Source organism: Canis aureus, chromosome 13 (genome assembly GCF_053574225.1).
Source record: "Canis aureus isolate CA01 chromosome 13, VMU_Caureus_v.1.0, whole genome shotgun sequence".
In the NCBI taxonomy this organism is placed as follows: domain Eukaryota; kingdom Metazoa; phylum Chordata; class Mammalia; order Carnivora; family Canidae; genus Canis; species Canis aureus.
Genome location: NC_135623.1, coordinates 20193055 through 20219789, shown reverse-complemented (window position 1 = coordinate 20219789; position 26735 = coordinate 20193055). Strand labels below are relative to the sequence as shown.

The window sequence follows — 26735 nt, the reverse complement described above, 5'->3', positions numbered from 1 at the left end:
TTATGCATTCCAGATCCAGAGAAATAACCTCAGAGTAGGTTTGGGTATACAGCAGCAGCGAGGTGGCAATAACTTACAGGGTTGAAGGAAGGCTCTCCAGGATGCTGTATACGCTTTAAATCAATGTACAATATATGGTGCTTTTCGTCCATAACCAGGGCTCACCCATCCAGGATTCAGGGATGGAAATGGGAATGGCACCACTCATGATTACCTCTATCAATCTGATTACAAAAATTTGGGGGAATTTTTACTGCAAACTTATGCTCCGTTGTACTAGTGGTCTTACTTCCAAAGGCAGGAGTGCTTCCACGAGGAGACACAAGAATGATTACATGAATAAACTTGCTGGCCACATTGGGCTCCTCATGGGTCTGAATCAGGAGGAATGACTGCACTAGACTGATCATGATTACCGATGGGGAAAGTGGCAGTTTCTAGGCAACAAAGGCAAGAAAAACAAAATAGTTACTTGGAGTGAAGAAAGTACTACAGCATCTCTTAGACCTACCATGCCCTGTCATTAAAGGGGAAAATGCCACAGGCCAGTTGAGGAAAGGTTGGTAATGACCCAGAACCTTCAAGAGTGAAGGTTTGGGTCATTGTACAAGGCAAAAAACCCCCAAAACTGGCTGAGGTGCTTTTAGAGGGAAAATAAACTCTGAAATGGGTAATGGAATAAGGGTGTTTTCAATGCTAATGATGGCTATGTCACAGGTTAGAGAAATAAGGAGTGTAATGGTTTCTAGCATTTTCCCCTTATTTGTTATGAGTATGATTATGCATGTGTACATATGTGCATCAGGTTTTTCCTTCCTTTTCTTATAACTTGCACATGTAAAAAGTGTTACAAGTAAAACGTAACATGTAAAACTAGTAGTTACGTTTGTGTCATAGCATTTAGGTTACAGCATTTGGGGGAGAAGAGAGAAGACCCTACAAAAACTTGTCCTTTGTTGTTGGGGAAAAGGGACCACACGGTTTCAATCATAGGGAGCTGAGTTGGTAGAAGCATGACTTTATTTTACTTAGTTAGGGACGAAGTATGGTGTAAGGGAATGTGTGAATGCCAAGTGGACCAAACGTGGACTGACATGTCTTGGTTTCCGGGTGCACTTGGATTGGCTGGAGTACCCTTGTTTAATTAAACAAGTCTAGATATTACGCTAAAAATTTGATAGTTATGGTTAACATCTGACTCAGTTGAAGTGAAGAGAAGTGTATTTCCATGATAAATGAGGATGCTTAGTCCCCTCATTGATAGCCCTAAGAGTGGATTCTGAGAAGGTAGAAAATGCAAGAGAAGACATTATCCCTTAGAGCATCTACATGCCTTCATTGCTACCCAGTGAGACTCATTTTGGATTTCTGATCTCCTAAAACACAAGATTACCCATTTGTGCTCTTTGAAGGAACTAAGTTTGTGTAACTTGGTAAAGCAGCAAGAGAAAACATTATAGGAACAGACAAGTAGGCAGCAAGGAACCATGACAGGGAAACAACAGACAGCGTGAAGGACAGGCAAGAAATTACAATTTGCATCAACAGTCAGAGTGACACCTCGGTAGGAGATTGGTAACAGACAAACAAGAAGGAATCTTGGAAAAGGGTGAGACACAGAAGCACAATCTCAAGTGCAAGAACAGGAGAGCAGGAGAGCAGGAAGGCTGGCAGGTGGGCAGAGGGGAAGCAGGAAGTGATCAGAAGCCAGCAGACAGGAGAGACTGACAGGAAGACAGAAAGGGAGGCAGGAGGCCCTCGGGGCTCATCCTTGTCCCCACAAGGGTTAGAGGAGCTTCCTGAGATGCAGGTGGATCCCATTCTTGGACATCAATACAATTCTTGGAGTTGGAACAGGGATCTTGAAGGGATCTGGTGCCAGCTCAAAGCGGAGCAGGGTCAGGGCCACCGCCACCTTCAACTCGTTCATGGCAAAGTGCTGCCCAATGCAGTTCCTGGGTCAGGGAGGGAAAAGGAAGTGAGGAGTGGCCTCAAAGCCCCTGCCAGGAACAGTCCCTTCAGAGCCAGCCTGCATGGGCCCAGCCCTGATCCCCTTCCCTGGACACATGCACATCTCTACCCCAAGCCTTGCTTTGTTAACACTCTCCCCTTGACCTCTGACAAAAACCTACACTCTTTCAGAATTAGCTCCTCCTCTTACCTCTGCTCTCAGCAGGCCTCTTACCTCTGCTCTCAGCAGGCCCTAAATCCTGTTACAGGAGGGTCAACACTTTGAGCCTCAGAGCAAAATCAAGTGATCACTACAATAGTTAATCACTAGGTTCTTTGCTCTCTACACCAGCCATTTCTAGTTTCACAATGTGGAGCCAGACCAGGGCACCAGAGGGGGTGGGCTGGGCCACACTTCAGGTCCTAACCATATCCCATGAGCACACAGGGATCCAGATCCTCATAGAAATGACAAGATGGAGTTGGGTAAGGAAGTCAGGATGGCCAACAGGGAAGCTTCCTGCAGGGGCAGAGCCCTACGGATGCTCAAGCTGCTGCACCATCTGCCTCCCAGTTTGGGTCCAGATTCCTACCTTCCCCTCGGACCCTCATTCAACCAGCTGCTGTCATCTCTAATTCTATTGCAGAAGTGTCCCTGCCTATCATCCCTCAGCTGCCACTTCACCTGGACTTCTCTGTCTCCTCCCTCTGGTCCCTCTCCTGATGCCCCACCCTCCCATACTCAGAACCTCCCACGTCTTCCATCACAGGTAAGCATGTCCACATGGCTCATCCTAGCAGCAAAGCCCTCTCTGGGTTGTTTGCACACTCACCTGTCACCTGTCCAGCTGGTATACCAGTTCACTTACTGCTGAGATTATCCCAGATAATGCCCTTCCTCCACCTCTGTCTGCCAAATGCCCAAGGCTAAGGGCAATGACAGTCTGCCCTCAGCCCCCCCTACGACCCCCCCACTGGCTGTGCCTCTTCAGTCCTGGACCCTGAATCACATGGTATTTTACTCAAGGACACCTCACTTTCCGATACAGGCGTACTGTGCCAGAAACACGGAACTTAGTACTGTGGGGTCAATTAGTAAATGAGTGAGGGAAAGAAAGAATGAATGGATGATGTGTCTTTTGAGTAGAGGCATCCATTTCTTGACTGCGGATTCCCTGAGGCAAGGACAGTGTCCCATCTCATAGCATAGCCTTGGCACAGAGTCAGGCTTAATAATTAGTCTTAGACATTGCATGAGGTTTATTGAATTGAATAGGAAAGCAGAAAGGAATAAACAAAAGTCCCCATTAGTTCTGAGCTAGGAATTGAGCTGTCTACCCCTGTCCTGTCTCTACTGGCAGCCACATGACTTGCACCAATGTCTACCAGGAAGGAATCAATCCCAGGGAGTTACCAAATCCTGGAGCCAGTATCTGGAGAATAGTTTGCTTAAATCCCATTCTAGAGAGTGGATTCACTTAGTTCGAAGGATTGAAGATTTTTGTATTTGCTTAAATGCATTTTACGAATAACTACTTAAAAAGTTTACAGAAGTTGCTATTTGTAGGACAATTTCAGCAGCCCAGGAGGATTTCACTCAGGAGAATAGTCATGCACCTGAACAGCCATTTCAAGTGTGCTTTCTATTTCATATGCCATTAACTTTCAAATGCCACCTCTCATGTACATATACAAAACCGTGGATTTTCTCTCAAAAGCCATTTAATGTCCTCATTTTATATACTTGTTCTTTGGATGATTGGACTCAAAGTGTAATATTCAGGTATGTAGAGCCCAGATCATACGTAATGATTTCACAACTGAGAAAACTTGAAGCATTCATGATCATTTCTATGCAGTCCAAAATTCTTTTGAATAGATGCAAAAATACTAGAGTCACAAGTTGAATACTTCTGAGGCCCTTAAGAGATCGTAGGAAATTTTCCTCTGTAGGCTTAAATATTTCAGACGTGCTGGCAGCTGAGGTGGAAACACACGTCCCTAGGCATCGGTGCAGTGTGAGGGTTGAGTGGGGAGAGGGGCTCGTTTAAGAAAGTGCGCAAAAGAAATCTTTTGATACCATCCTGACGTCTAATTGACAACAGTTAAAAACTACACGTGAGAATGTCCAATACTGTAAAGTCATCCTCATAAAGTGAAGAAATCACAAGAATGCCTCGAGCCATTGAACAGCCACTGACACTGAATTGTGGCTGGAGACTGAGTGAGACAAATGTGTCAAAGTTTCCATAGCATGCAGTGATTACCAACTTTCTTTCATACACAGAGACACACACCTCTTTCCCAGCACACCAACATGTCAGGGCATATCTGCAACACCCATGGAAATGTAGGAAGTCTCAAACATTAGGAATGTCCCTAGTAAACAACCCTCTCCTCCCATCCCAGTACAAGTGCCTCACCTTGATCCTCCTGAGAAGGGCAGGAAAGCATGGCTGTGTCGAGAGGCATCTGGTGCAAAGTGGGAAGGGTCGAACACCTGCAGAGGAACCCCAGGGCCAGGATGGGTGTGGTCTAGCTTCTCCTTCCTCTCAACCTCAGGACACACCCAGAAATGGAACAGGAGGAAGGATTGACGTGCAGAGATTCCCCCATTCCGTCCTCCCAAGGCCATCATACCTCTGGGTTTGGCCACACATTCGGGTTGTGGTGAAGAGCATAAAAGGAGAGCAAGACTAAGAATCCTGTGGAGCAAAAGAGAGAAGAATGGTCATACCTGCTTGCGGGGCCAGGTGCTTGCCCACACCGCTTGGCAGCTGCTATGAGAGTCACTTCTCATCACTCTGAGGGGAATGATAGTGTAGCAGGAGAGGTGGGGCAGACATGGCACACACAGCATGTGTGCCCAGATTAGTAGATACCCAGACCAGGGTGAGAAGCAGAAAGAACTGGATGCTTATGTTAGAGAGCAGCTCAAAGGACAACTCTCATTTACTAAGTACCATCCAATAGCCCTTGGGGAATATGCATTGACTAATCCATCTCACAACAAACCTCCAAGGAAGGCCCAATGCCCATTGTTCACATGAGCACCTAAGCCTCAGAGAGGCTGAGCAACTTGCCTATGACCACCCAGCTGGGATGTGGCAGGGCTGGGATTCAGAGCAGAGGTGAGCTAAAAAGTAGACTAGACCATGGCAGGGACCTCAGATGTGGTCACCAGCTGCTCTCTCCATCAATCTGAGGGCTCCCTGGGAATGGGCCATCTGAAGAATGAGAGTCGGTTTCCTGATATGCTTGATGCACTCAACCCCGTAAGGGTGGAAGAAGAACTCTCCCTGCCCCAGTGCTTTCCCTCTCTAGTGATCAAATCTTGGGAGTTAGAATTGTATGCTATTTCTGAAGCCCCTTCCTGAAGCCAACATCTCTTGTAGAGAAGGTGCAATGTACTGAGTCATCACTATTTTTATACAAAATGTTTCTGCATTTATTTGAGAGAGTGAGAGAGTGCATGACCATGGGTGTGTCAGAGGGAAAAGCAGACTCCTCACTGAGCAGGGAGCCCCATCCCAGGATCTCAGGATCATGACCTAAGCCAAGACCTATACACCAATGCTGAGCCACTTAGGCTGTAGGTGTCCTTCTGTCTAAAATGAGTCTCTTGTAGACAGCAAATAGATGGGTCCTGCTTTTTTATCCAGTCTGAAACCCTGCGCCTTTTGATGGGGTCATTAAGCCCGTTCACATTCAGAGTTACTATTGAGAGATATGAGTTTAGTGTCATCATGATATCTATTCAGTCCTTGTTTTTGTGGACTGTTCCACTGAACTTCTTCTTAAAGGGGAATTTTAAGAGTCCCCCTTAAAATTTCTTGCAGAGCTGGTTTGGAGGTCACATATTCTTTTAGTTGCTGCCTGTCTTGGAAGCTCTTTATCTCTCCTTCCATTTTGAATGAGAGCCTTGCTGGATAAAGTATTCTTGGTTGCATGTTCTTCTCATTTAGGACCCTGAATATATCCTGCCAGCCCTTTCTGGCCTGCCAGGTCTCTGTGGAGAGGTCTGCTGTTACCCTAATACTCCTCCCCATAAAAGTCAGGGATTTCTTGTCTCTTGCTGCTTTAAGGATCTTCTCCTTATCTTTGGAATTTGCAAGCTTCACAATTAAATGTCGAGGTGTTGAACGGGTTTTATTGATTTTAGGGGGGGGGGGAATCTCTCTATTTCCTGGATCTGAATGCCTGTTTCCCTTCCCAGATTAGGAAAGTTTTCAGCTAGAATTTGTTCAAATACATATTCTGGCCCTCTGTCCCTTTCGGCGCCCTCGGGAACCCCAATTAAACGTAGGTTTTTCTTCCTCAGGCTGTCGTTTATTTCCCTTAATCTATCTTCATGGTCTTTTAATTGTTTGTCTCTTTTTTCCTCAGTTTCCCTCTTTGCTATCAACTTGTCTTCTATGTCACTCACTCGTTCTTCCACCTCGTTAACCCTCGTCGTTAGGACTTCTAGTTTGGATTGCATCTCATTCAATTGATTTTTAATTTCTGCCTGATTAGCTCTAAATTCTGCAGTCATGAAGTCTCTTGAGTCCTTTATACTTTTTTCTAGAGCCACCAGTAGCTGTATAATAGTGCTTCTGAATTGGCTTTCTGACATTGAATTGTAATCCAGATTTTGTAACTCTGTGGGAGAGAGGACTGTTTCTGATTCTTTCTTTTGAGGTGAGGTTTTCCTTCTAGTCATTTTGCTCAGTGCAGAGTGGCCAAAAGCAAGTTGTATTGGGAAAAAGAGAAAAAGAGAGGAGAGAAAGAAGGAAAGAAAAGAGAGAAAAAAAAGGGAAGAGAAAAAAAAACGAAAGAAAAAAAAAGAAGAAAAAGAGAAAGAAAAAGAAAGGAGAAAAAAAGGGGGGGTGGGGGAAGGAAACAAATCAAAAAGCAAAACAAAACAAAACAAAACAAAACAAAACAAAAAAACACACACACAAAAAAAAAAAAAAAAAAAGAACCACCGGGGAGTATCTTCTGATTCTGTGTACCATAAGTCCCTTGGCTTCTCCTGGAAGTTGTCCGTCTAGCTGGTCTTCTGGGGGAGGGGCCTGTTGTGCTGATTTTCAGGTGTTAGCAGTTGGGGGAGCTGCTGTGCCCCTGCCTGGTGCAGGGCTCAGTGGGGGTTGTTTACCCCGTGAGGCCGCAGGAGGAACAGCCCCAGTGGCGGGGCAGCTCTGGAAACCTGGATTCAGCTCCGGCAGGAACTCCGTCTGCAGGGCCTGGAGGCTCCGGGGCGGGGCCGCTGATCTGCTCAGCTCGGGGCAGGGGCGTCCTCGGTGTCCTGGGCCCTCCCGGCCTCTGCATGTCCCGGGGGAGGCCGGATCCTGGGCTGTGTCCCGGCGACCTGTGCTCCGGAGCCTGCGCTGTTGGATTCGCGCTCCCGGGCCGCGCAGCCCCCTCCGCGGAGCCGCCGCCCGAGCCCCTCCGAGCTGCTCCGGGTCCCGCCGTGCGCGCTGCAGCCCTTAGGGAGCTCGGCGCACTCTCCTGGCGCGCAGTTGCTCTGTTACTGTCTCAGGGAACCCGAGGGCATCCTCGCCCTCCTGGGTCCTGCTCCAACTCCCCGCGAGCCCCTTTCCGCCCGGGAAGGTCGGTGCAGCTCCTGCGTCTCCGGGACGGGGCTCTCCTGTCCTGGGGACACTCGCCCCGGCCTCAGCCCGGCTCCTCCGGGGCCCCTCCCCCTTGGAGGCCTTTGTTCCTTTATTTCTTTTTCCCCGTCTTCCTACCTTGATAGAAGCGCGAACTCTTCTCACTGTTGCATTCCAGCTGGTCTCTCTTTAAATCTCAGGCCGAATTAATAGATTTTCAGGATGATTGGAAGGTTTTCTAGGTAGTTTGGTGGAGACAGGTGATTTGGGGACCCTACTCTTCCGCCATCTTGCTCCTCCCCTCTGCTGAGCCACTTAGGGCCCCTGAGTCATTATTTTAACTGGCATGTATATAGTTTTTTGCATTTGTAATCAAGTAGTTGTCCTATAATTACATCAAATCTGGATGATATCCAAAAGGGGTATCAATGAAGACAGAAATCCTTCAGGAGTTGTGTTGCTGGAGTCAGGAATAGGATATATATATAGCTTAAACTCACAAAATGTCAGTGCCATCGATGAGAATAGTATAGCATCATAAAATGATGGAACCCTTGGAGATTGAATGTTTGTTGTGGATGAGGATAGAAACTTGGGATTCGTCATTTCTAATAGCTGAGTAATATTCCATTATATACATAAACCACATCCTCTTTATCCATTCATCTTTCGTTGGACACCGAGGCTCCTTCCACAGTTTGGCTATCATGGCCAGTGAAAGGGAAAATAAGGGAAGGGAGAAGAAATGTGTGGGAAATATCAGAAAGGGAGACAGAACGTAAAGACTGCTAACTCTGGGAAACGAACTAGGGGTGGTAGAAGGGGAGGAGGGCGGGGGGTGGGAGTGAATGGGTGACGGGCACTGGGTGTTATTCTGTATGTTAGTAAATTGAACACCAATAAAAAAAAAAAAAAGAAACTTGGGATTCGATTCCTTCTATGTCTAAGAATTGAGACACACTTTTCATGTTATGTGCAGAAAAAAAACAGCATATTCTCTCTCGGTACAAAGGGGAACTCCCATTTATTTTATTTTTTAGTACTTTTTTCATTGAAGTTCGATTTGCCAACATAAAGTATGACACTCAGTGCTCCTCCTGTCAAGTGCCCTCCTCAGTGCCCTTCACCCAGTCACCCCTTCCAGCTGCCCACCTCCCCTTCCACTACCCCTTGTTTGTTTCCCAGTTATGAGTCTCTCATATTTTCTCTCCCTTTCTAATTCTTCCCTCCCATTTTCCTTCCATTCCTCTATAATCTCTTTCACTATTTCTTATATAACTTTGAATGTGGCCTGATTCTGTGACAAGCATCCTATAACCCCATCCCAACTACAACCTCGTTCCCACTTACTATGGAAAAAAATGGGGCCACAGAACTTCAGAGCTGCCCCAGGACATGTGGATTTCAGACCTCCCACTGAGTGCTAACAGAGTGAGAGTAGTGAAGGCCATACCTTTGGGCAAGGAGCGTCCATCAGGGAAGGTGATGGGCTTGCTGAGCTCTCTGCCAACACCTGGAACTGGTGGATAGAGTCGCAATGCCTCCTTGATGCACATGGTGGTGTAGGGCATCTGGTCCAGGTGCTCCCTAAAGAAAGCTGCCTTGAGGTGCGGGATAGGCCCTGGCAACCAGGGTGTCCTCTAGTTGAGGATGGAGGGCCCTCCTCTCTCATGAGCTCTCACCAGGTGATGGAGGCACCATCTCCCAGAAGGCTCTGGATCTCCTCCCGGCATCTCTGCTGATGCTCGGGGTGTGTGGCCAGAGCATAGAGGATCCAGGAAATGCCACTCGCTGTGGTGTCATGCCCCTCAAACATGAACGTGTCCACTTCTGCACGGAGGTCCTTGTCAGACAAGCCCTTCCCATTCTCCATCTGGTAAGACCCAGAGACAGGGGAGACTTTGAGTTTGCACCCTTGCTCCCCACCTGTGGGCAAATGCTCAGGCCTCCCCAGCCACACTCACTTTGGCAAAGAGGAGGATGTCCAGGAAGTCCAAGTGCCTCTTGTTCCTGACCTTCTCCAGCTCTCCCTCGTCCTGTAGCTGAGCCTTCCTCAGCTTGATCACTCGGTCTGCCCAAACAGTGTTCCCAGGCGGAGTTGAGAGCTCTGAGTGCCCAGGCATATAGCCAGCCACATAGCCCACCTGCCCTCTGTGCCCCATTCATGGTGCGAGGGGGTTCAGGAGGAGTTTGGCAATGGGTGTGTATGCCAGAGTGAGAGCTCTAGCATCAGGTATTTTCATGTCAGCCCTCCCTTCAACAGCACAGCCCAAAGAGACTCTGCCTGTATGTGGCTGGCCGGGGTCTCGTTCAACCTTCACCCATGTTGTAATGCATGTAACTTCTTGCAAACACTGGGTGCCCTAACAGGTGCACCGGGGGAAAATCCAAGTGGGTTTGTCCCAGTTTCTGGAGGGGCACTGAGGGGCAGGCCTCTGCCTGAGGGGTCAGAGCCCATCCTTTTGGGTAGTACCTAATGAAGGAGGGGAGGTTCCCAGAGGGCAGAGTCCAACCTGTGTGTTGATGGGCAATCTGGCGGGCCTTGTGGTTCCTGCGGCCTTCAGAGGTCAGCCCGTAGAAGATGTCTTTCTGGTAGAAAACATTCCTCACCCGGGCAAACACCAGGTTGTTCAGATCTCGAATGGCCTGAATGTAGGCCTGGGAGTTCCTGAAGGGAGATGAGGCAGAAGAGTCGAGGTGGAGGGAGGCATCTGAACTGGAGTGGAGTGGGGCTGTGGGTGGAGGTTTCCTCAGGAATTGGTGCAGGTGACCCTAAGCATCTGACATTTCTGTCTTATGCTCCAGAGACCAAGGCATTTATGAGGGACTTGGGCAGCCAGGCTTCTCCCTGATGCAGGGATCAGGGTCAGTGCCTAATGCAGGTTTGGTAGGGCTGAATTTGACTGTGTCAGACTTGGGCTCTCTGCAGAATGTGGCTCTTTGGGTTGCTCGAACTGCCTCCTGATGAGTCCACACCAGTTGGCAGGAAATAGGACCCTGCCGCTATGCATTTCACTGACCTGTCTGCCTGGTGGTTGCCCTGGTAGCTGAAGGCACACTTCATAATGGTGTCCAAGGTCATCAAGGAGACGTGTTCAAAGATCTCTAGATGTGAGTTCTGGGTGAGGAGTTCCTCCCACTTGTCCTGTGTAGAGGGGACACATTGATCCTTCTTTACTCCTCTGGAAGGCCTATGCTGATGAGGCTAGGCTCTCTCTCTGCTGCTCCACATATTCTGATGACATGTCCTCACTTTCTAAAACAACTGTGTTTCATCGATTTTGAACCATAGAGCCGAATATTTGTGATATGTTGAGTATTTTCTCAGAAACTGTTGTTATTTTATTAAGAATGATCTCTTGAGACTGACTTTAGCATAAGGTATGGCAAAAATCATCTTTTAGCCAACTGGAAACATTGTTGCTCAGGAGATAAAGGGGTAATCTTTTCTGACCTGGGACTGACCTACATAGAGAAATATAAGGTCTCTATTTAGGGAACAAGTGTCCTGGCCAAAAAAATATTATGGTGCCAGTACTCGGGTTCCTAAGAAAGGAGTATTTGGGATATCAATTCCTCTTGTTCAGCAAATGTCAGCTGAGTACAGTGAGTGAGCAATAGGGTCATGCTCAGGGGTGGTGTTCTGGTGGACCCAACCCTGGGGGTTGAGACCTGGTCTCCATTTCTCTCCACGGAGTGGCTAAGATCCATGCAGAAGCCTTCAATCCCACCACAGAACCCACTGAGTGACATCCTGGGATGTCCCTGCTGCCACTGAAGCTGCTATTTCCCAGGATAGGCAGGGGAAGCTTGTCCTATTGTCCATAGATATTGACTACTCTTCCTTTCCAGCCAAAGCCATGCAAGTGTGAGGAGAGGAAACCCTGTATCCACCTTGTTTCTTTCTCCTGTGGGCAGTGAACAAAGAGTGGATGAAAGTGGGTACCTGGGTGTTTTCCTGTGCCTTCTGCCTTCCAGGAGCTGTGTCTCATTGCAGGGTGTAAGTGTTTGATTCCAGAGGCCATGCTAATGGATTTCTGAAGAACACAGCTGTCTGAGAATGGACTTTGTGAACTGTGCTCTGGGTGTGAGTGTGCAGGTGAGGTAGGGTTCTACTTACCAGCATCACTTGGACAGAGTCAGCCATGAGTCTCACGTAAGGCTTCAGGATGTCATAGTGGAAGGCTGGGGTCAGCATCCGCCGGTGCTGAAACCATGTCTCTCCATGCAGCAGGAGCAAACCATACCCTGGACCACAGTGTGTTAGGGGGGTGGGTGGGAAGGGGCCTTCCTTGAGTTATCCAGGGACAATTTGGGAGGAACCCAGGGTGTGAAAAGAAGGGCATCTTTGGCAAAACAGGAATGGCCAGTGCATGTCAAGAAGGGGACTTCCCAAAGCCTGTGGCCAGGAAGTGGTTATGACAACTGTGAGATGGAGGTTGAAACAGAGCAGGGGATGGGTTTTACAAGGATTTCAGTAAAAAATCAGGCTGAGTTCATTGGTGAGTAATGTGGGAGAAGCTGAGCTACAAGAGGGCTCCACCACCATTTAGATAGGGTGAGGGTTTTATCAGAAAACGAGTGGGGGCAGGGCAAGATGTCGGTGGAGTAGAATCCCCGAGTCACCTGTCCCCACCAACCTACCTAGATAACCTTCAAATCATTCTGAAATCTATGAATTCGACATGAGATTTAAAGAGAGAATAGATGGAATGCTACAGAGAGAAGAGTTTGTGCTTCTAACACGTACAATTAATTTTTAGGCTCTCTGCACTGAGGAAAATGACTAGAAAGAAGAACTCACCAGAAAAGAAAGAATCAGTAACAGTACTCTGCCACAGAGTTACAGAATTTGAATTACAATTCAATATCAGAAAGCCAATTGAGAAGCACAATTATAAAGCTACTGGTGGCTCTGGAAAAAAACATAAAGGATTCAGGGGACTTCGTGACTGCAGAATTTAATTCTAATGAGGCTGAAATTAAAAATCAATTAAGTGAGATGCAATCCAAACTGGAGGTCCTAAGGGGAAGGTTACTGAGGTAGAAGAATGAGTGAATGACATAGAAGACAAGCGGATGGCAAGGAAAGAAGCTGAAGAAAAAAGAGAAAAACAATTAAAAGACCCTGAGGAAAGTTAAGGGAAAATAAATGACAGCCTCAGAAGGAAAAGTCTATGTTTAATTGGGGTTCCAGAGGGCACCGAAATGGACAGAGGATCTGAAAGTGTATTTGAACAAATCATAGATGAAAACTTCCCTAACTTGGGGAGGGAAATAGGCATTCAGATCCAGGAGATAGAGAGGTCCTCCCCTAAAATCAATAAAAACCATTCAACACCCCAACATTTAATAGTGAATCTTGCAAATTCCAAAGATAAAGACAAAATCCTTAGGCAGCAAGAGTCAAGAGATCCGTAACTTATATAGGGAGAATTATTAGATTAACAGCACACCTCTTCACAGAGGCCTGGCAGGCCAGAAAGGACTGGCAGGATATATTCAGGGTCCTAAATGAGAAGAACATACAGCCAAGAATACTTTATCCAGCAAGGCTCTCATTCAGAATAGAAGGAGAGATAAAGAGCTTCCAAGATAGGCAGAAACTGAAAGAATATGTGACCACCAAGCCAGTCTTGCAAGAAATATTAAGGGGGACCCTGTAAAAGAAAGAGGAAGCTCAAAGAAACAATCTACAAAACAGGGACTGACTAGGTATTATGATGAGACTAAATTCATATGTTTCAATAATAACTCTACATGTGAATGGGCTAAATGATCCCATCAAAAGGCGCAGGGTTTCAACTGGATAAAAAAGTAAGACCCATCTATTTGCTGTCTACAACAGACTCATTTTAGACCTAAGGACACCCACAGCCTGAAAAACGAAAGATTGGAGGGAGAACCATTTATCATTCAAATGATCCTCAAAAGAAAGCAGGGGTAGCAATCCTTATATGAGATAAATTAAAGTTTATCACAAAGACTGTAGTAAGAGATGAAGAGGGACACTATATCATACTTAAAGGGTTTATCCAACAAGAGGACCTAACAATCATGACTATTTATACCCTTAATGTGGGAGCTGCCAAGTACATCAATCAATTAATAACCAAAGTTAAAACATACTTAGATAATAATACACTAATACTGGGAGGCTTCAACATGGCGCTTTCTGCAAATGACAGATTTCTAAGCACAACATCTCCAAAGAAATAAGAGCTTTAAATGATACACTGGACCAGATGGATTTCACAGATATGTATGTATGTATGTATTTATGTATTTATGTATTTATTTATTTATTTTTTTTATTTTTTTTTTTCCGATGCACAAGAGGGTTTATTTACAAGCTCGAGCTTGGGTCCAAGTGTACCCAACACAGCGGAGCAGGGACTTGGACCCCGAGGTGGGTTTCAGCTTAGTTTTAAGGGCTGGTCTAGGGGACCTCTAGAAGGGGTGGAGCAATTCCTCAAGTTCTGTTTACATTTTGATATGGGGCTTTCAAGGGTGTTGAGCTCTGTTCTTATTCTAATAGGGGCTTCCTGCCCTTGGCTTGGGCTCTGTTTTTATTCTACTATGGGGCTTTCTAGGATGTTAAGCTGCAAGCTGTTTTCTTCCAGTAACTGAAGTAAGGTAAAGTTCAGCTCTTATTCACAGGGGCCTGGGATGGCTGTACTTGTGCTAACGCTGAACTTAAAGTGGAATGGCCTTAATTTTCTCAGCCTCCACATGCCCCCCTCTCAGAGGAACCCAAGGAAGGACCCAATCATGGGTCCAGGTTGCTCTCAGGGTGAGCCAGGGGGAATGATTAAACCAGGATTCTAACCAACCTTTTTTGCTGTTCTCGCTCCCATTTACATTCCAGCAAAGAAGCAACATCCTGCTTTAAAGCAGCACATACCCCCCTCCTTTGTTGTAAGAAGACTAAGTCTAATCCCCGTTTATTTTGAAGGACGACCTCACACTAGGGAGTCTTGGAGGTGGGAAATAAGTGAGAACGGCGCAGTCTTAGCTTTAGGGGATTGTCCTTGTCTGGTTGGCTTTCTAAGGTAACACGGGGAGTGGCACTAGTACTCGGGGGCAGATTGGAAATTACATTGTGCATATAGGCCCCAGAGCTCAGGACAGGCAGAGAGGATGAACAGAACATTAAAGGAGACCTTAACTAAATTAGCCCTGGAGACTGGCGGGGACTGGGTGACTCTCTTCCCCTTCGCCATATATAGGGTGAGGAACTCCCCATATAAGATGGGACTGACTCCCTAGAGATCATGTTCAGTCTTCCTCCACCTATTATCCCCAATATAAAACCCGAGGTGTTTGCTGAATTTGATGGTCACCAACTTCTTTTTTCCCTCCAAATATTACAATGAACCCATGAGCAGGTGTGGCCTAAGCTGACGGCCCTCTATGAGACTGGGCCACCCCTGGACCCCCATCGATATCGGCCAGGTGACTGGGTGTACGTCGGTGATACCAACACCAGACACTTCACCTTCCTTGGAAGGACCTTACATCGTGATCCTGACCACTCCCACCACTCTCAAGGTCGATGGGATTACTCCCTGGGTCCACTAGACCCATGTCTGGCCAGCTGACCCACACGCCGTTCTCAAGGACTTTGTTCCAGAATTTCACATATATTTACAGAACTTTACATCCAAACGCAACTGAATACACATTCTTCTCAAGTGCACATGGAACTTTCTCCAGAATAGACCATATACTGGGTTACAAATCAGGTCTCAACCGATACCAAAAGATTGGGACTGTCCCTTGCATATATTCAGGCCATAATGCTTTGAAACTTGAACTCAAATCACAAGAAGAAATTTGGAAGAAACTCAACATGTGGGGTTAAAGAGCATCTTGATAAAAGATGAAAGGGTCAACCAGGAAATTAGAGAATTAAAAAGATTCATGGAAAATAATGAGAATGAAGATACAACCATTCAAAATCTTTGGGATAGAGTAAAAGCAGTCCCAAGAGGGAAATACATCAGAGTATCAGAATCCCTCCAAAAATTGGAAAAAACTCAAATACACAAGCTAACCTTGCATCTAAAGGAACTGGAGAAAGAATAGCAAATAGAACCTAAGCCAAGCAGCAGAAGAGAGTTAATAAGGATTGGAGCAGAACTCAATGAAATGGAGACCAGAAGAACTGCAGAACAGATCAACAAAACTAGGAGTTGGTTCTTTGAAAGAATTAAGAAGAGAGAGAAACCATCAGCCAGCCTTATTAAAAACAAAGAGAAAAGACTCAAATGAATAAAATCACAAATAAAAAAGGGGGAATCACCAGCAATACCAAGGAAATACAAACGATTTTAAAAACACATTATCAGCAGCTATACGCCAATAAATTAGGCAATCTAGAAGAAATGGACCCATTTCTGTAATATCACAAACTACCAAAACTGGAACAGGAAGAAATAGAAAACCTGAACAGGCCGATAACCAGGGAGGAAATTGAAGCAGTCCTCAAAAACCTCCCAAGACACAAAAGTCCAGGGACAGGTGGCTTCCCTGTGGAATTCTATAAAAAGTTTAAAGAAGAAACCATACCTATTCTACTAAAGCTGTTCCGAAAGACAGAAAGGAATGGAATACTTCCAAACTCATTCTATGAGGCCAGCATCACCTTAATTCCAAAACCAGACCAAGACCCCACCAAAAAGGAGAACTATACGCCAATATTCCTGATGAACACGGATGCCAAAATTCTCAAGAGGACACTAGCCAATAGGATCCAACAATACATTAAGAAGATTATTCATCATGACCAAGTGGGATTTATCCCCGGGATGCAAGGCTGGTTCAACACTTGTAAAGCAATCAATGTGAGAGATCATATCAACAAGAGAAAAAACAAGAACCATATGATCCTCTCAATAGATGCAGAGAAAGCATTTGACAAAATACAGCATCCATTCCTGATCAAAACTCTTCAGACTGTAGGGATAGAGGGAACATTCCTCAGCATCTTAAGCCATCTATGAAAAGCCCACAGCAAATATCATTCTCAATGGGGAAACACTGGAAGCCTTTCACCTAAGATCAGGAACAAGACAGGGATGTCCACTCTCACTACTGCTATTCAACATAGTACTAGAAGTCCTAGCCTCAGCAATCAGGCAACACAAAGAAATAAAAGTCATTCAAATTGGCAAAGAAGAAGTAAAACTCTCCCTCTTCGCAGATGACATGATTATCTACATAGAAAACCCAAAAGACTCCACCCCAAGATTGCTAGAACTCATACAGCAATTCGGCAGTGTGGCAGGATACAAAATAAATGCCCATAAATCTGTGGCATTTCTATACACTAACAATGAGACTGAAGAAAGAGAAAGTAAGGAGGCAATCCCATTTACAATTGCACCCAAAAGCATAAGAAACCTAGGAATAAACCTAACCAAAGAGGTAAAGGATCTATACCCTAAAAACTACAGAACACTTCCGAAAGAGATTGAGGAAACCACAAAGAGATGGAAAAATATTCCATGCTCATGGATTGGAAGAATTAATATTGTGAAAATGTCAATGCTACCTAGGGCCCTTTACACATTTAATGCAATCCCTATCAAAATACCATGGGCTTTCTTCACAGAGTTGGAACAAATTATCTTAAGATTTGTGTGGAATCAGAAAAGACCTTGAATAGCCAGGGGAATATTAAAAAAGAAAACCAGAGCCGGGGGCATCACAATGCCAGATGTCAGGTTGTGCTACAAAGCTGTGGTCATCAAGATGGTGTGGTACTGGCACAAAAACAGACACATAGATCAATGGAATAGAATAGAGAATCCAGAAGTTGGCTCTTAACTCTATGGCCAACTATATTTTACAAAGCAGGAAAGACTATCCACTGGAAAAAGACAGTCTCTTCAATAAATGATGCTGGGCACATTGGTCAGCCACATATAGAAGAATGAAACTAGACCACTCTCTTACACCAGACACAAAGATAAACTCAAAATGGATGAAAGATCTAAGTGTGAGATAAGAATCCATCAGAATCCTAGAAGAGAACACAGGCAACACCCTTTTTGAACTTGGCCACAGCAACTTCTTGCAAGTTACATCCACGAAGGCAAGGGAAACAGAAGCAAAAATGAACTATTGGGACTTCATCAAGAGAAGAAGCTTCTGCACAGCAAAGGATACAGTAAACAAAACTAAAAGACAACCTACAGAATGGGAGAAGATATTTGCAAGATATCAGATAAAGGGCTAGTATCCAAGATCTATAAAGAACTTATTAAACTCAACACCAAAGAAACAAACAATCCAATCATGAAATGAGCAAAAGACATGAACAGAAATCTCACAGAGGAAGACATAGAGATCGCCAACAGCACATGAGAAAATGCTCCACATCACTTGCCATCAGGGAAATACAAATCAAAACCACAATGAGATCCCACCTCACGCCAGTAAGAATGGGGAATATTAACAAGATAGGAAACAACAAATGTTGGAGAGGATGTGGAGAAAGGGGAACCCTCTTGCACTGTTGGTGGGAATGTGAACTGGTGCAGCCACTCTGTAAAACCAAATCTGCACTGCAGATTTACCCCAAAGATACAGATGCAGTGAAATGGCAGGACACCTGCAGCCGATGTTTCTAGCAGCAATGTCCACAATAGCCAAACTGTGGAGGGAGCCTCGGTGTCCATCATAGATGAATGGATAAAGAAGTTGTGGTATATGTACACAATGGAATATTACTCAGCCATTAGAAACGACACCCCCCATTTCCTTCGACGTGGATGGAACTGGAGGGTATTATGCTGAGTGAAGTAAGTCAATCAGAGAACGACAAACATTATATGATCTCATTCATTTGGGGAATTTAAAAATTAGTGAAAGGGAATAAAGGGGAAAGGAGAGAAAATGAATAGGAAATGTCAGTGAGGGAGACAGAATATGAGAGACTCCTAACTCTGGGAAATGAACAAGGGGTGGTTGATAGGGAGGTGGGCAGAGGGATGGGGTGACTGGGTAACGGGCACTGAGGGGGACACTTGATGGGATAAGCACTGGGTGTTATGCTATATGTAGGCAAATCTAACTCCAATAAAAGATATACAAAAAAAAAGAAGAAGAAAATGGGGCTTAATTCAGAGTTGAGTGTAGTCACTGTGGTGCTGGTCTCCTCTTGTTATTTTGGGCCAAATGGATGGTTGGTGGCAAACCTAAGCAGAAGGTGGACCACAGTCCTAGTTTAAGGCACTTACCTATCCAGGGAGTGATGAATGTGTAGGAACCACCAGCTTTTGGGTCTGAAAGGAGGAAAGGCATGACAGCAAACTGGAGGTGACCAACAAAGTCAGTCTGTCCCCAGGAGACAGCCATTGTTTACACCTTTACCCTCCAACCCTTGTCGATAATCCTCAGCTGGCAGTTTGTGTCAAGCCATCTCCCACTTCTCTCCTAACTCAGACTCTTTTTCTTTCCTGGTAATCAGTTTGGACTCAGGATGGCAGACTCAGTGTCCCACAGAAGAGCACTATGGAGTATGAAGTTGTATGAAATTTAGCTTTTTTCTTCACTGCCAATAAAAAAACAGAAGCTAATTGTTTTTTTTTACTGGTGGCTCAGCCTTCCCATGACCCAGTTCAGGCAATGGGGGTCCGGAGGTGTTTACCCAAGCCATCATGGTTAGGAAATTGTCTTCAGTTCTAGGAATAACTGAATAACAATACTGTGCTAGGAAGATAGAAACATAGGAGATGTGTCCATTTACTGAAAATACAATGGATAAATACTTATTGATTTATTTCGTGTATCCCTAGGCAATAAATAAATTCCTGTTTAGAAAAAGGAGAAAGAAACAGAGGAGAAAAGAAGGAAAGAAGGAAGGATGGAAGGAAGTGGAAAGAAATGAAGAGAAAAGTAGAGGACTGAGAAAGAAATCAGAGAGATGAGAAATAGGTAATTATTCACAGATGTTTAAGCATTCCAATTGAGTAACTGCATTTGGTCCTCTGCTTGCTTAGGCTGGGAGGATGATACCTCGAGGGTCAAATATTGATGGCTTTGCCAGCAGTCTCCGCTGGAATGTCACAGTGCCCCTAGGAATGTAACCAAGAGGGAAGGGCTACTCCAACAGAGGAGAAGTTTAACTCTCACCTGATCGCCCCAGGATCATCTTCATGTAGTCTGGGTCATAGACTACGAGGCTAACTCTGCTTCCCCATAGCCAACGAGGACTGGCACAAGGGTATTTCTCTGTCCATTTCTGAAACACTTGCAGCTCCTGACCCGTTTGGAACTGTACCAAAGGAAAGACAAACCAATACAACCTTGGTTCCTCGTTAGGTCCCTAGCTTGGAGTGGTGATGGAAGGCAGGATGGCCCTATGGCGATAGTTCTGCATATTGGCAGTGATTAGGAGTTTGGAACTGTTTGATGAGCTAGCTCTGATAAGGATCCAGATTCACGGAACTTATGTTCTAGTGGGAGCGGAGGTGGGGGACATCCTTGGCCCATACACTGAGTACTGTCCTCCAGTCACTTGAGGAGGTTACTCTGTGCTCCCAGGTCATTTCCATCACTGGGACCACCCTTCTCCTTGGATGCAGTGCAGGGACTCCCTAGTGGGAGCCTTTATATAAAGAGTCATTTATTTATTCCTGAGAAAACAGAGAGAGAGGCAGAGACACAGGCAGAGAAAAACAGTCCCTATAGGCAGCCTGATGCGGGCCTGAATCCCAGGACCTGGGGATCACAACCTGAGCCGAATGCAGATTCTCAACCACTGAGCCAAGCAGGTGCCCCTAGTGGGAGCCTCTTATGTCAAAGTTATGTTACCTCATCCTCCAGGATCTCCTCAAGACTATTTTTTCCATGTTTGTTTTTAATCCCTGTCCATTCTTTTTTTTATAATATATTTTGCTCTTATGTTTGATGGGCTTATATTCATCCTTTGGTAATTTTTAAAATTTTTTTATTATTTTTTATTTTTTTATTTTTTATTTAATAAATTTATTTTTTATTGGTGTTCAATTTGTAAACATATAGAATAACATCCGGTGCTAATCCCATCAAGTGCCCACCTCAGTGCCCGCCACCCAGTCACCACCACCGCCTGCCCACCTCCCCTTATACCACCCCTAGTTCATTTTCCACAGTTAGGAGTCTTTCATGTTCTGTCTCCCTTTCTGATATTTCCCACTTATTTTTCTCCTTTCTCAAGACTGTTTAGTAGAAGTCTCTGAGGGATCCTGTTTCAGCAGAGTTGCCTGCCTTCTTTCTGATTGCTTACTCTTCAAGCTTCCAGAAACTCCTGCTTCTGGGGAGTGTCAATAGCTCCTCTGGGGTCCCGATGGAGCTAAACGGTGCTCTGATTGGCTCTTCCTCTTTCTGGGTCACCCTGACCCCCACTGATCTGACGGCCCTCCAGAACCTCTTGGGACTTCCATCTCTGCCTGAACGGGGCTGGTCAGGGCCCGGTGAGACTCTGGTAGACAAGTGTGCCCATGGTAACCCTGTAGGCAAATACCCGGTGTCCACTGGACTTTATACAGGCTGTGGCCACTCATGCAGGCAATGCTCCATTATAGCTGCTCCCACCTGGCTCCTTCAGGAAGTAGAGCCACCGAAAATGCCCCAAAGAGAAACCAGGAGAGACAGTGGACAGAAATAAAGGGGAAGCGCAGGCACTCCATTGTCAGGGGCTATGGGCTGTCCTGGCCTGGGGTCTGCCTGAGGCAGAAGGGACGACCCAGGGTCAGAAAGGACTGTTGGGTCCTGGATTTCGTACACTGTGAAAGCAGTGCTCCTCTTTCATAATTCTGACCGATTTCAGCCCTAGTTACTGCAGCAAGTTTGCTAACTTATGAACATGTTTGTCCTTCATGAGCATTACTATGACCTTCAAGTTTTATAAATTACAGTGTAACTGTGATCTTTATCTGTGCCAGGCAACATTCAGAGATTAGTAAAACTCCCATGAGGCTATACTCCTCATCATGATCCCCATTTTGCAGATGATGAAACAGGCACAGAGCAAGTCCATTTGAAGTAAATGGCAGAGCTGGATAGAATCTAGATACCTTGGTTCTGAGCCCACATGCTTCCATGTCCCACTTATCACTTGTCATCTGGCCTGAAAGATTAGCTTTAACCTAATACATGTGGCAATCTACTCCTGGCTTAGCCAATAACAGAGGTACAGAAAGTCTCAGATTTGCTAGAGCAGGTAAATTTCGCTGCACTCTGTGTTCAGCTGGCTGAAGCTGAGTAACATGAGTTACCTAAGTGAACTTGTCTGCTTGCTGACTCCATACCATCCATTGAATGGGAACGGCAGTGGAGGAAATTTTAGTGGTTGTTCAATTGAATCCTAGCTCAGAGTTGTGACAAAAGTTCACAATTTCTCAAATGGACAAAGACTCTGGAAATCATTCAAGCAACAGTTTTTGGGAAGAAAGTGGCTTTTGGCTGTCTCCCAGTGGCTGACATGAAGTTTCTGTCTTTGGCTTCACTTTTTTGTAATTGCTTAGCCGCCGCCTCTGCAAAACCTCCTGCTACTTCATTCCACACACCACTAGACAGCCTCTCCTCACGTGCCCTTCCCCGTTGCTGGTGCCCCCTCTACGGGACCAGTACTGACAGAGCTGGAAGGTAGGTACTGTCTCCATGCAACCACTAGCTGCTCCTTCCTCTTCACTGCATCGCCTGGTCAGGCATCCTTTGGGGATCAGCTCTGTGGTGGTCATTGTGGTGCTGGAAGGGGGGTGACATCCTCAGCCCAAGGAGTTCACAGTACCAGGGTTTGGGAAAGAACTGGGATGGAAACTGATTCTGTTAATGGTGCAACTCACTGTCAAAACTCTTTCCCTGCCTCAATCTGGCACCCTCCTCTCATGTGTGCCATCTGCTTGTTGAAGTTTTAGCCCTGAAGTCACCATCTGGAACTTCTCATATTCTTGGGGAAACCTAACCAGTTGGTCCCTGCACCTGACAGACATCACCCCCCGTCTGGCAGGTAAGCCTATTTTCCTGTGACCTCACACCTGATTCCTGTTTACTCTCTCCCTTGCCCATGATTGTACTGCTGTGTGTGTTCCCAGACCGGCCAGGGCCAGGTCGAGAGGATGGGATAGAATGGCTGGGGTAGGGAAGCATCAGGAAGTGTGTCTGAGAGAAGAGCTCAGGCTGCTCAGCCTGGAGGGGGAAGACTCAGAAAGGAATAGCCACTGTCCTCAAGGCTCAGGGCTGCACCACATCCTGCAAATCTCCCTAAGGAAGGAGGGTCAGACTGGCTTGATGGCTCCAGCACAGGATACTTTTAAGTTGGGGAATCCGGGACTGGGGTGAGGAGCCAAGAACTGGCAGGTAAGCTGGGTTTTCCCGAATCCCATGTCCTGGTCACACAAGAAGCCTCTGTGGGATGGATTTACTGAATGGGATGATGCTCCCAGAACTCCAGCCTGCCTTGCCCTCCCCTCTACCCAGTCCAGCCCATTCCTACCTCCTGCTTGTGCCCGAAGAACCAGTGGGAAGGAGGGGACGGGAACTGCTGGACAGCTTTCAGCAGCCACTGCCTGCGCTGGTAGAGTTGTGCTGCCTTGAGCAGCAGCAGAGCCAGGCCTAGCAGGGAGGCCAGCTGCAGGAGCCCAGACACAGTGTCCAGGGGTCTGGTGAGGCTCAGTACAGAGACACTCATGGTTCAGGGGCTGCTGGGTCACTGACTCTCCCTGAGTGTTGCTGAAATCCCCTGAGCACCTGGCCTAGCCAATCAGGGGAGGATGGCCCTGCCCACCTGGAGGGGGAGCAAAGGGTGAGGGCAGAGCTTAGACTGGGATTCCAGAGTTCATTAACTGAGAGGATCCACCTTAGCAATCCATAGGAAGGAAACCTTCTGAACAGACAGTGATAATGCCCAGGCACATTCCCCTTTGCCCTTATCCCCATTATTCATCAATTATTTCAGGAGCACCTACTTTGTGCCCCACAGAGTGCTACGTGCCAGGCCACAGTGGCCAGCAAAACAGACATGAACCGTGACTGCAAAAAATGTACAGCCTAGTTTACCAAATGTTCAGGAGGTGTGCTTGGGTTGATGATTATCCCATTTCTGAGAAAAGAACACTTACGGGGAGCTAACGTGATGTGGCCAGAGGAAAATTGCCTTTGAGAGGGCCAACTAAGATTAGAATCAGGGGGCCTCCATACACTCTGCCCCAGCTGCCTCTGCACTGTTCCCCACACTTGTCCAGTCCATCATTCACTTGTGTCCTGGGCTGACTGTGCTGGCAGGCAGAGCACTGGCCTCACACTCAGGAGGCCCAGCCTCAGGGCTCACTCAGGACATATGAAGCCAGGCAATCACACTCTCTGTGCCTCAGATTCTCCTTCTATAAGGGGGGTAAAGTTTCCTTTGCCAAGTTCCTCCCAGGAGTGCTCATTCATTCAGTCACTGATGCACTCAGCAAATGCTTCCTGAGCTCACGCTCTGGGAGGTCAAGGCAGAAAACTAAGGCAGTACAGGGAAACTTGCTAAGGCCTGTACTGAAAGAGTGAATAGTGGGCTGGAACAGGAGAGGGGACTAAGACCATGACAGTCTAAGGGGGGCTGGAAGAGGACAGGAGGACTTTCCGAGGATCTGCCTGGGTAGCCCCTTCTCTCCCACCCCCAGGGACATAGGGCCTGGCTGGTACAGTGGGCTCCGGAGGGGCCTGGCATTCACTCACATTTCTGAGGCAGTAGACAGGGAGCCTGGACAAAGTTGGGTCCTGGGCCGCCAGTTCCCTTATGCCCACCCTCTCTGGTTTGGACCCTTTCTCGGCTTCCTAAACATCTGTGAGCCTGACCTCTCTAAAGTTTGGTATAGCTGAGGGTGTCAGCATTCCAGGAGAGGGTAGGGCTTCCTGAGAGCAAAGAGCTCAGGCACCATGTGGGAAGGAGTACTGGGGCTTGCGTCGAGCTTGGGGAGCTGAGGTCCATGCATGTTCTATTTATCCGCAAGCCTCCTCTGGGAACTTCCCAGGCTGTGCATGACCTGATCATCTTTCCTGTACAAATCCCATGACCCCAAGTGTGTTTAATTTCTTCCTCCCATGGATTGCAGAGTGGGCACTGACCTTCCTTGCCCAACACTTTCCAGACCATTGGTGCTGCCTGAACATGACCCTTCCCTGCCCTTTCCTACTCTGCTGTGACCTCCCTCAGTCAGGCATCCCATCAACTTGGAATGGGCAATTACTGGTCCCCTAGTCCCCTTTCTTACTTCAGCTTCTCAGTAAGAACACAGGGAGAACATAAGAAAGCTACTGGGTGGTCAGAAATTGGAGCTCAGATACATTGCACTTCTGGGTCTCTCAGGTTGTTCCTTTCTTTTTTTTTTTTTTTTCTTGACCCCAGGGAAGCTTCTTTTCTAATAGTTTTCTTTTTCTGGTAGAACTCTGACTAAGATAAATATTGGTACCAGGAATGGTTCTATGAGAAACAGAATCCTAATGATTTACCTGAATTGACTCTGGATTTCTTGAATTGGTGCTTCAAGAGGATTAGTTGGAAAGACACTGATGACTCCAACTCCCAAAGGTAAAGAGGACAATGGTAGCCCAGGGCCTGATGCTGCAATACACAGGACATCACCAGTGATACTGGTAATCAGAGACTTGTTAAAGGGAAGGTTCTGGTCAGTATGTATTTGATGCCTTAAAGCATTTTAGCCAAACTAAGGAGCATAAGAAGGTTGACTGGATATCCATGTTGTACTGGAGAGAGTGGGAAAAGGAAAGAGTAATGTGGAGGATTAAAATTCTCTGACCAAAAAAGAAATAACTGACCCAAGGGACGACTAGGTGGCTCAGTGGTGGAATCTACTTTCGGTTCAGGTCGTGATCCTAGTTCAGGTATGGCGTCCCACATCAAGCTCCCTGTGAGAAGCTTTCCTCTCCCTCTGCCTATGTCTCTGCCTCTTTCTGTAAGTATCTCTCATGAATAAATGAATAAAATCTTTAAAAAGGACAATAAGTGACCTGAGCATCAACGTCTGCATTGAAGATCATCCTGACATGTAGCCACAGGCTTTAGGTAGGGCTCAGATTTATTAAACGAAACCCAGGATTACCCTGCCTGTGTATGTACTATCAGGAAAGTGAATTCTATAAGGTACAGCCTGTCATCCTTTACAATGAGGACACTGAAAAATGGGAGCCTGACCATTGGAATAGGGACATATGGGAAGATCCCCATGGAGCCAGTGCCATCAAACCTCTCTATGCTACCGAATCTTTGTAGTCAGTTGGGGATGGTATATCCATTACAGTTATGCATTCCAGATCCAGAGAAATAACCTCAGAGTAGGTTTGGGTAACAGCAGCAGCGAGGTGGCAATAACTTACAGGGTTGAAGGAAGGCTCTCCAGGATGCTGTATATGCTTTAAATCAATGTACAATATATGGTGCTGTTTCTTCCATAGCCAGGACTCACCCATCCAGGATTCAGGGATGGAAATGGGAATGGCAACACTCATGATTATCCCTAGTGATCAGATTAGCATAACTTGAGGGAATTTTCACTGCAACCTTATGGTCCTTAGTGCTACTGGTCTTACTTTCAAAGGCAGAAGTGCTTCCATCAGGAGACACAAGAATGACTACAGGAATATAATTGCAGGCTGCATTGGGCTACTCATGGGTATGATTCAGCAGGAGTTACTATACTAGACTGATCATGATTACCAACGGGGAAATTGGCAGTTTCCTAGGAAACAAATGCAAAAAAAACAAGAGTTACTTGCAGTGTAGGAAGTACATAGAGCATCTCTTAGAACTACAATGCCGCATCATTTAAAAAAAATTTTTTTTATTATTAATTTATTTTTTATTTTTTATAAATTTATTTTTTATTGGTGTTCAATTTGCCAATATATATAACACCCAGTGCTCATTCCATCAAGTGCCCCCCTCAGTGCCCATCACCCAGTCCCCCCAGCCCCTGCCCACCTCCCTTTCTACCACCCCTACTTCATTTCCCAGAGTTAGGAGTCTCTCATATTCTGTCTCCCTTTCTGATATTTCCCACTCATTTTTTCTCATTTCCCTTTATTCCCTTTCACTATTTTTTATATTCCCCAAATGAATGAGACGATATAATGTTTGTCCTTCTCCGATTGACTTACTTCACTCAGCATAATACCCTCCAGTTCCATCCACATCGAAGCAAA

At 46.1% G+C, this 26735-nt stretch overlaps 1 protein-coding gene and 1 long non-coding RNA gene across 2 annotated transcripts; one reads left to right on the top strand and one right to left on the bottom strand.

Annotated features, from left to right (window-relative positions):
- Positions 1-998: 998 nt before the first annotated feature.
- LOC144282015 (cytochrome P450 4A11-like) lies at positions 999-23273 on the bottom strand. The gene is made up of 12 exons (XM_077845064.1): positions 23029-23273; positions 19683-19824; positions 18788-18832; positions 11662-11789; positions 10562-10686; positions 10055-10209; positions 9506-9612; positions 9224-9414; positions 8995-9128; positions 4591-4655; positions 4374-4450; positions 999-1955 (listed from the first exon to the last, which is right to left on the bottom strand). Exons 1-12 carry the CDS (start codon positions 23221-23223, stop codon positions 1787-1789), a joined length of 1533 nt encoding a protein of 510 aa, XP_077701190.1. The 5' UTR covers positions 23224-23273; the 3' UTR covers positions 999-1786.
- LOC144282017 (uncharacterized) lies at positions 21313-23226 on the top strand. The gene is made up of 2 exons (XR_013350391.1): positions 21313-22178; positions 22445-23226. It is a non-coding gene; the product is annotated as an uncharacterized LOC144282017 (long non-coding RNA).
- Positions 23274-26735: the final 3462 nt, after the last annotated feature.

Excerpts from the sequence above, each read along its gene's own strand:
- LOC144282015 (XM_077845064.1), bottom strand. The coding sequence starts at position 23,223 with ATGAGTGTCTCTGTACTGAGCCTCACCAGACCCCTGGACACTGTGTCT. Across the intron at positions 11,790-18,787 it reads ATTCATCACTCCCTGGATAG|GGTATGGTTTGCTCCTGCTG; the intron begins GTAAGTGCCTTA and ends ACTGTGGTCCAG. Across the intron at positions 1,956-4,373 it reads CCCTTCTCAGGAGGATCAAG|GAACTGCATTGGGCAGCACT; the intron begins GTGAGGCACTTG and ends TCCCTGACCCAG.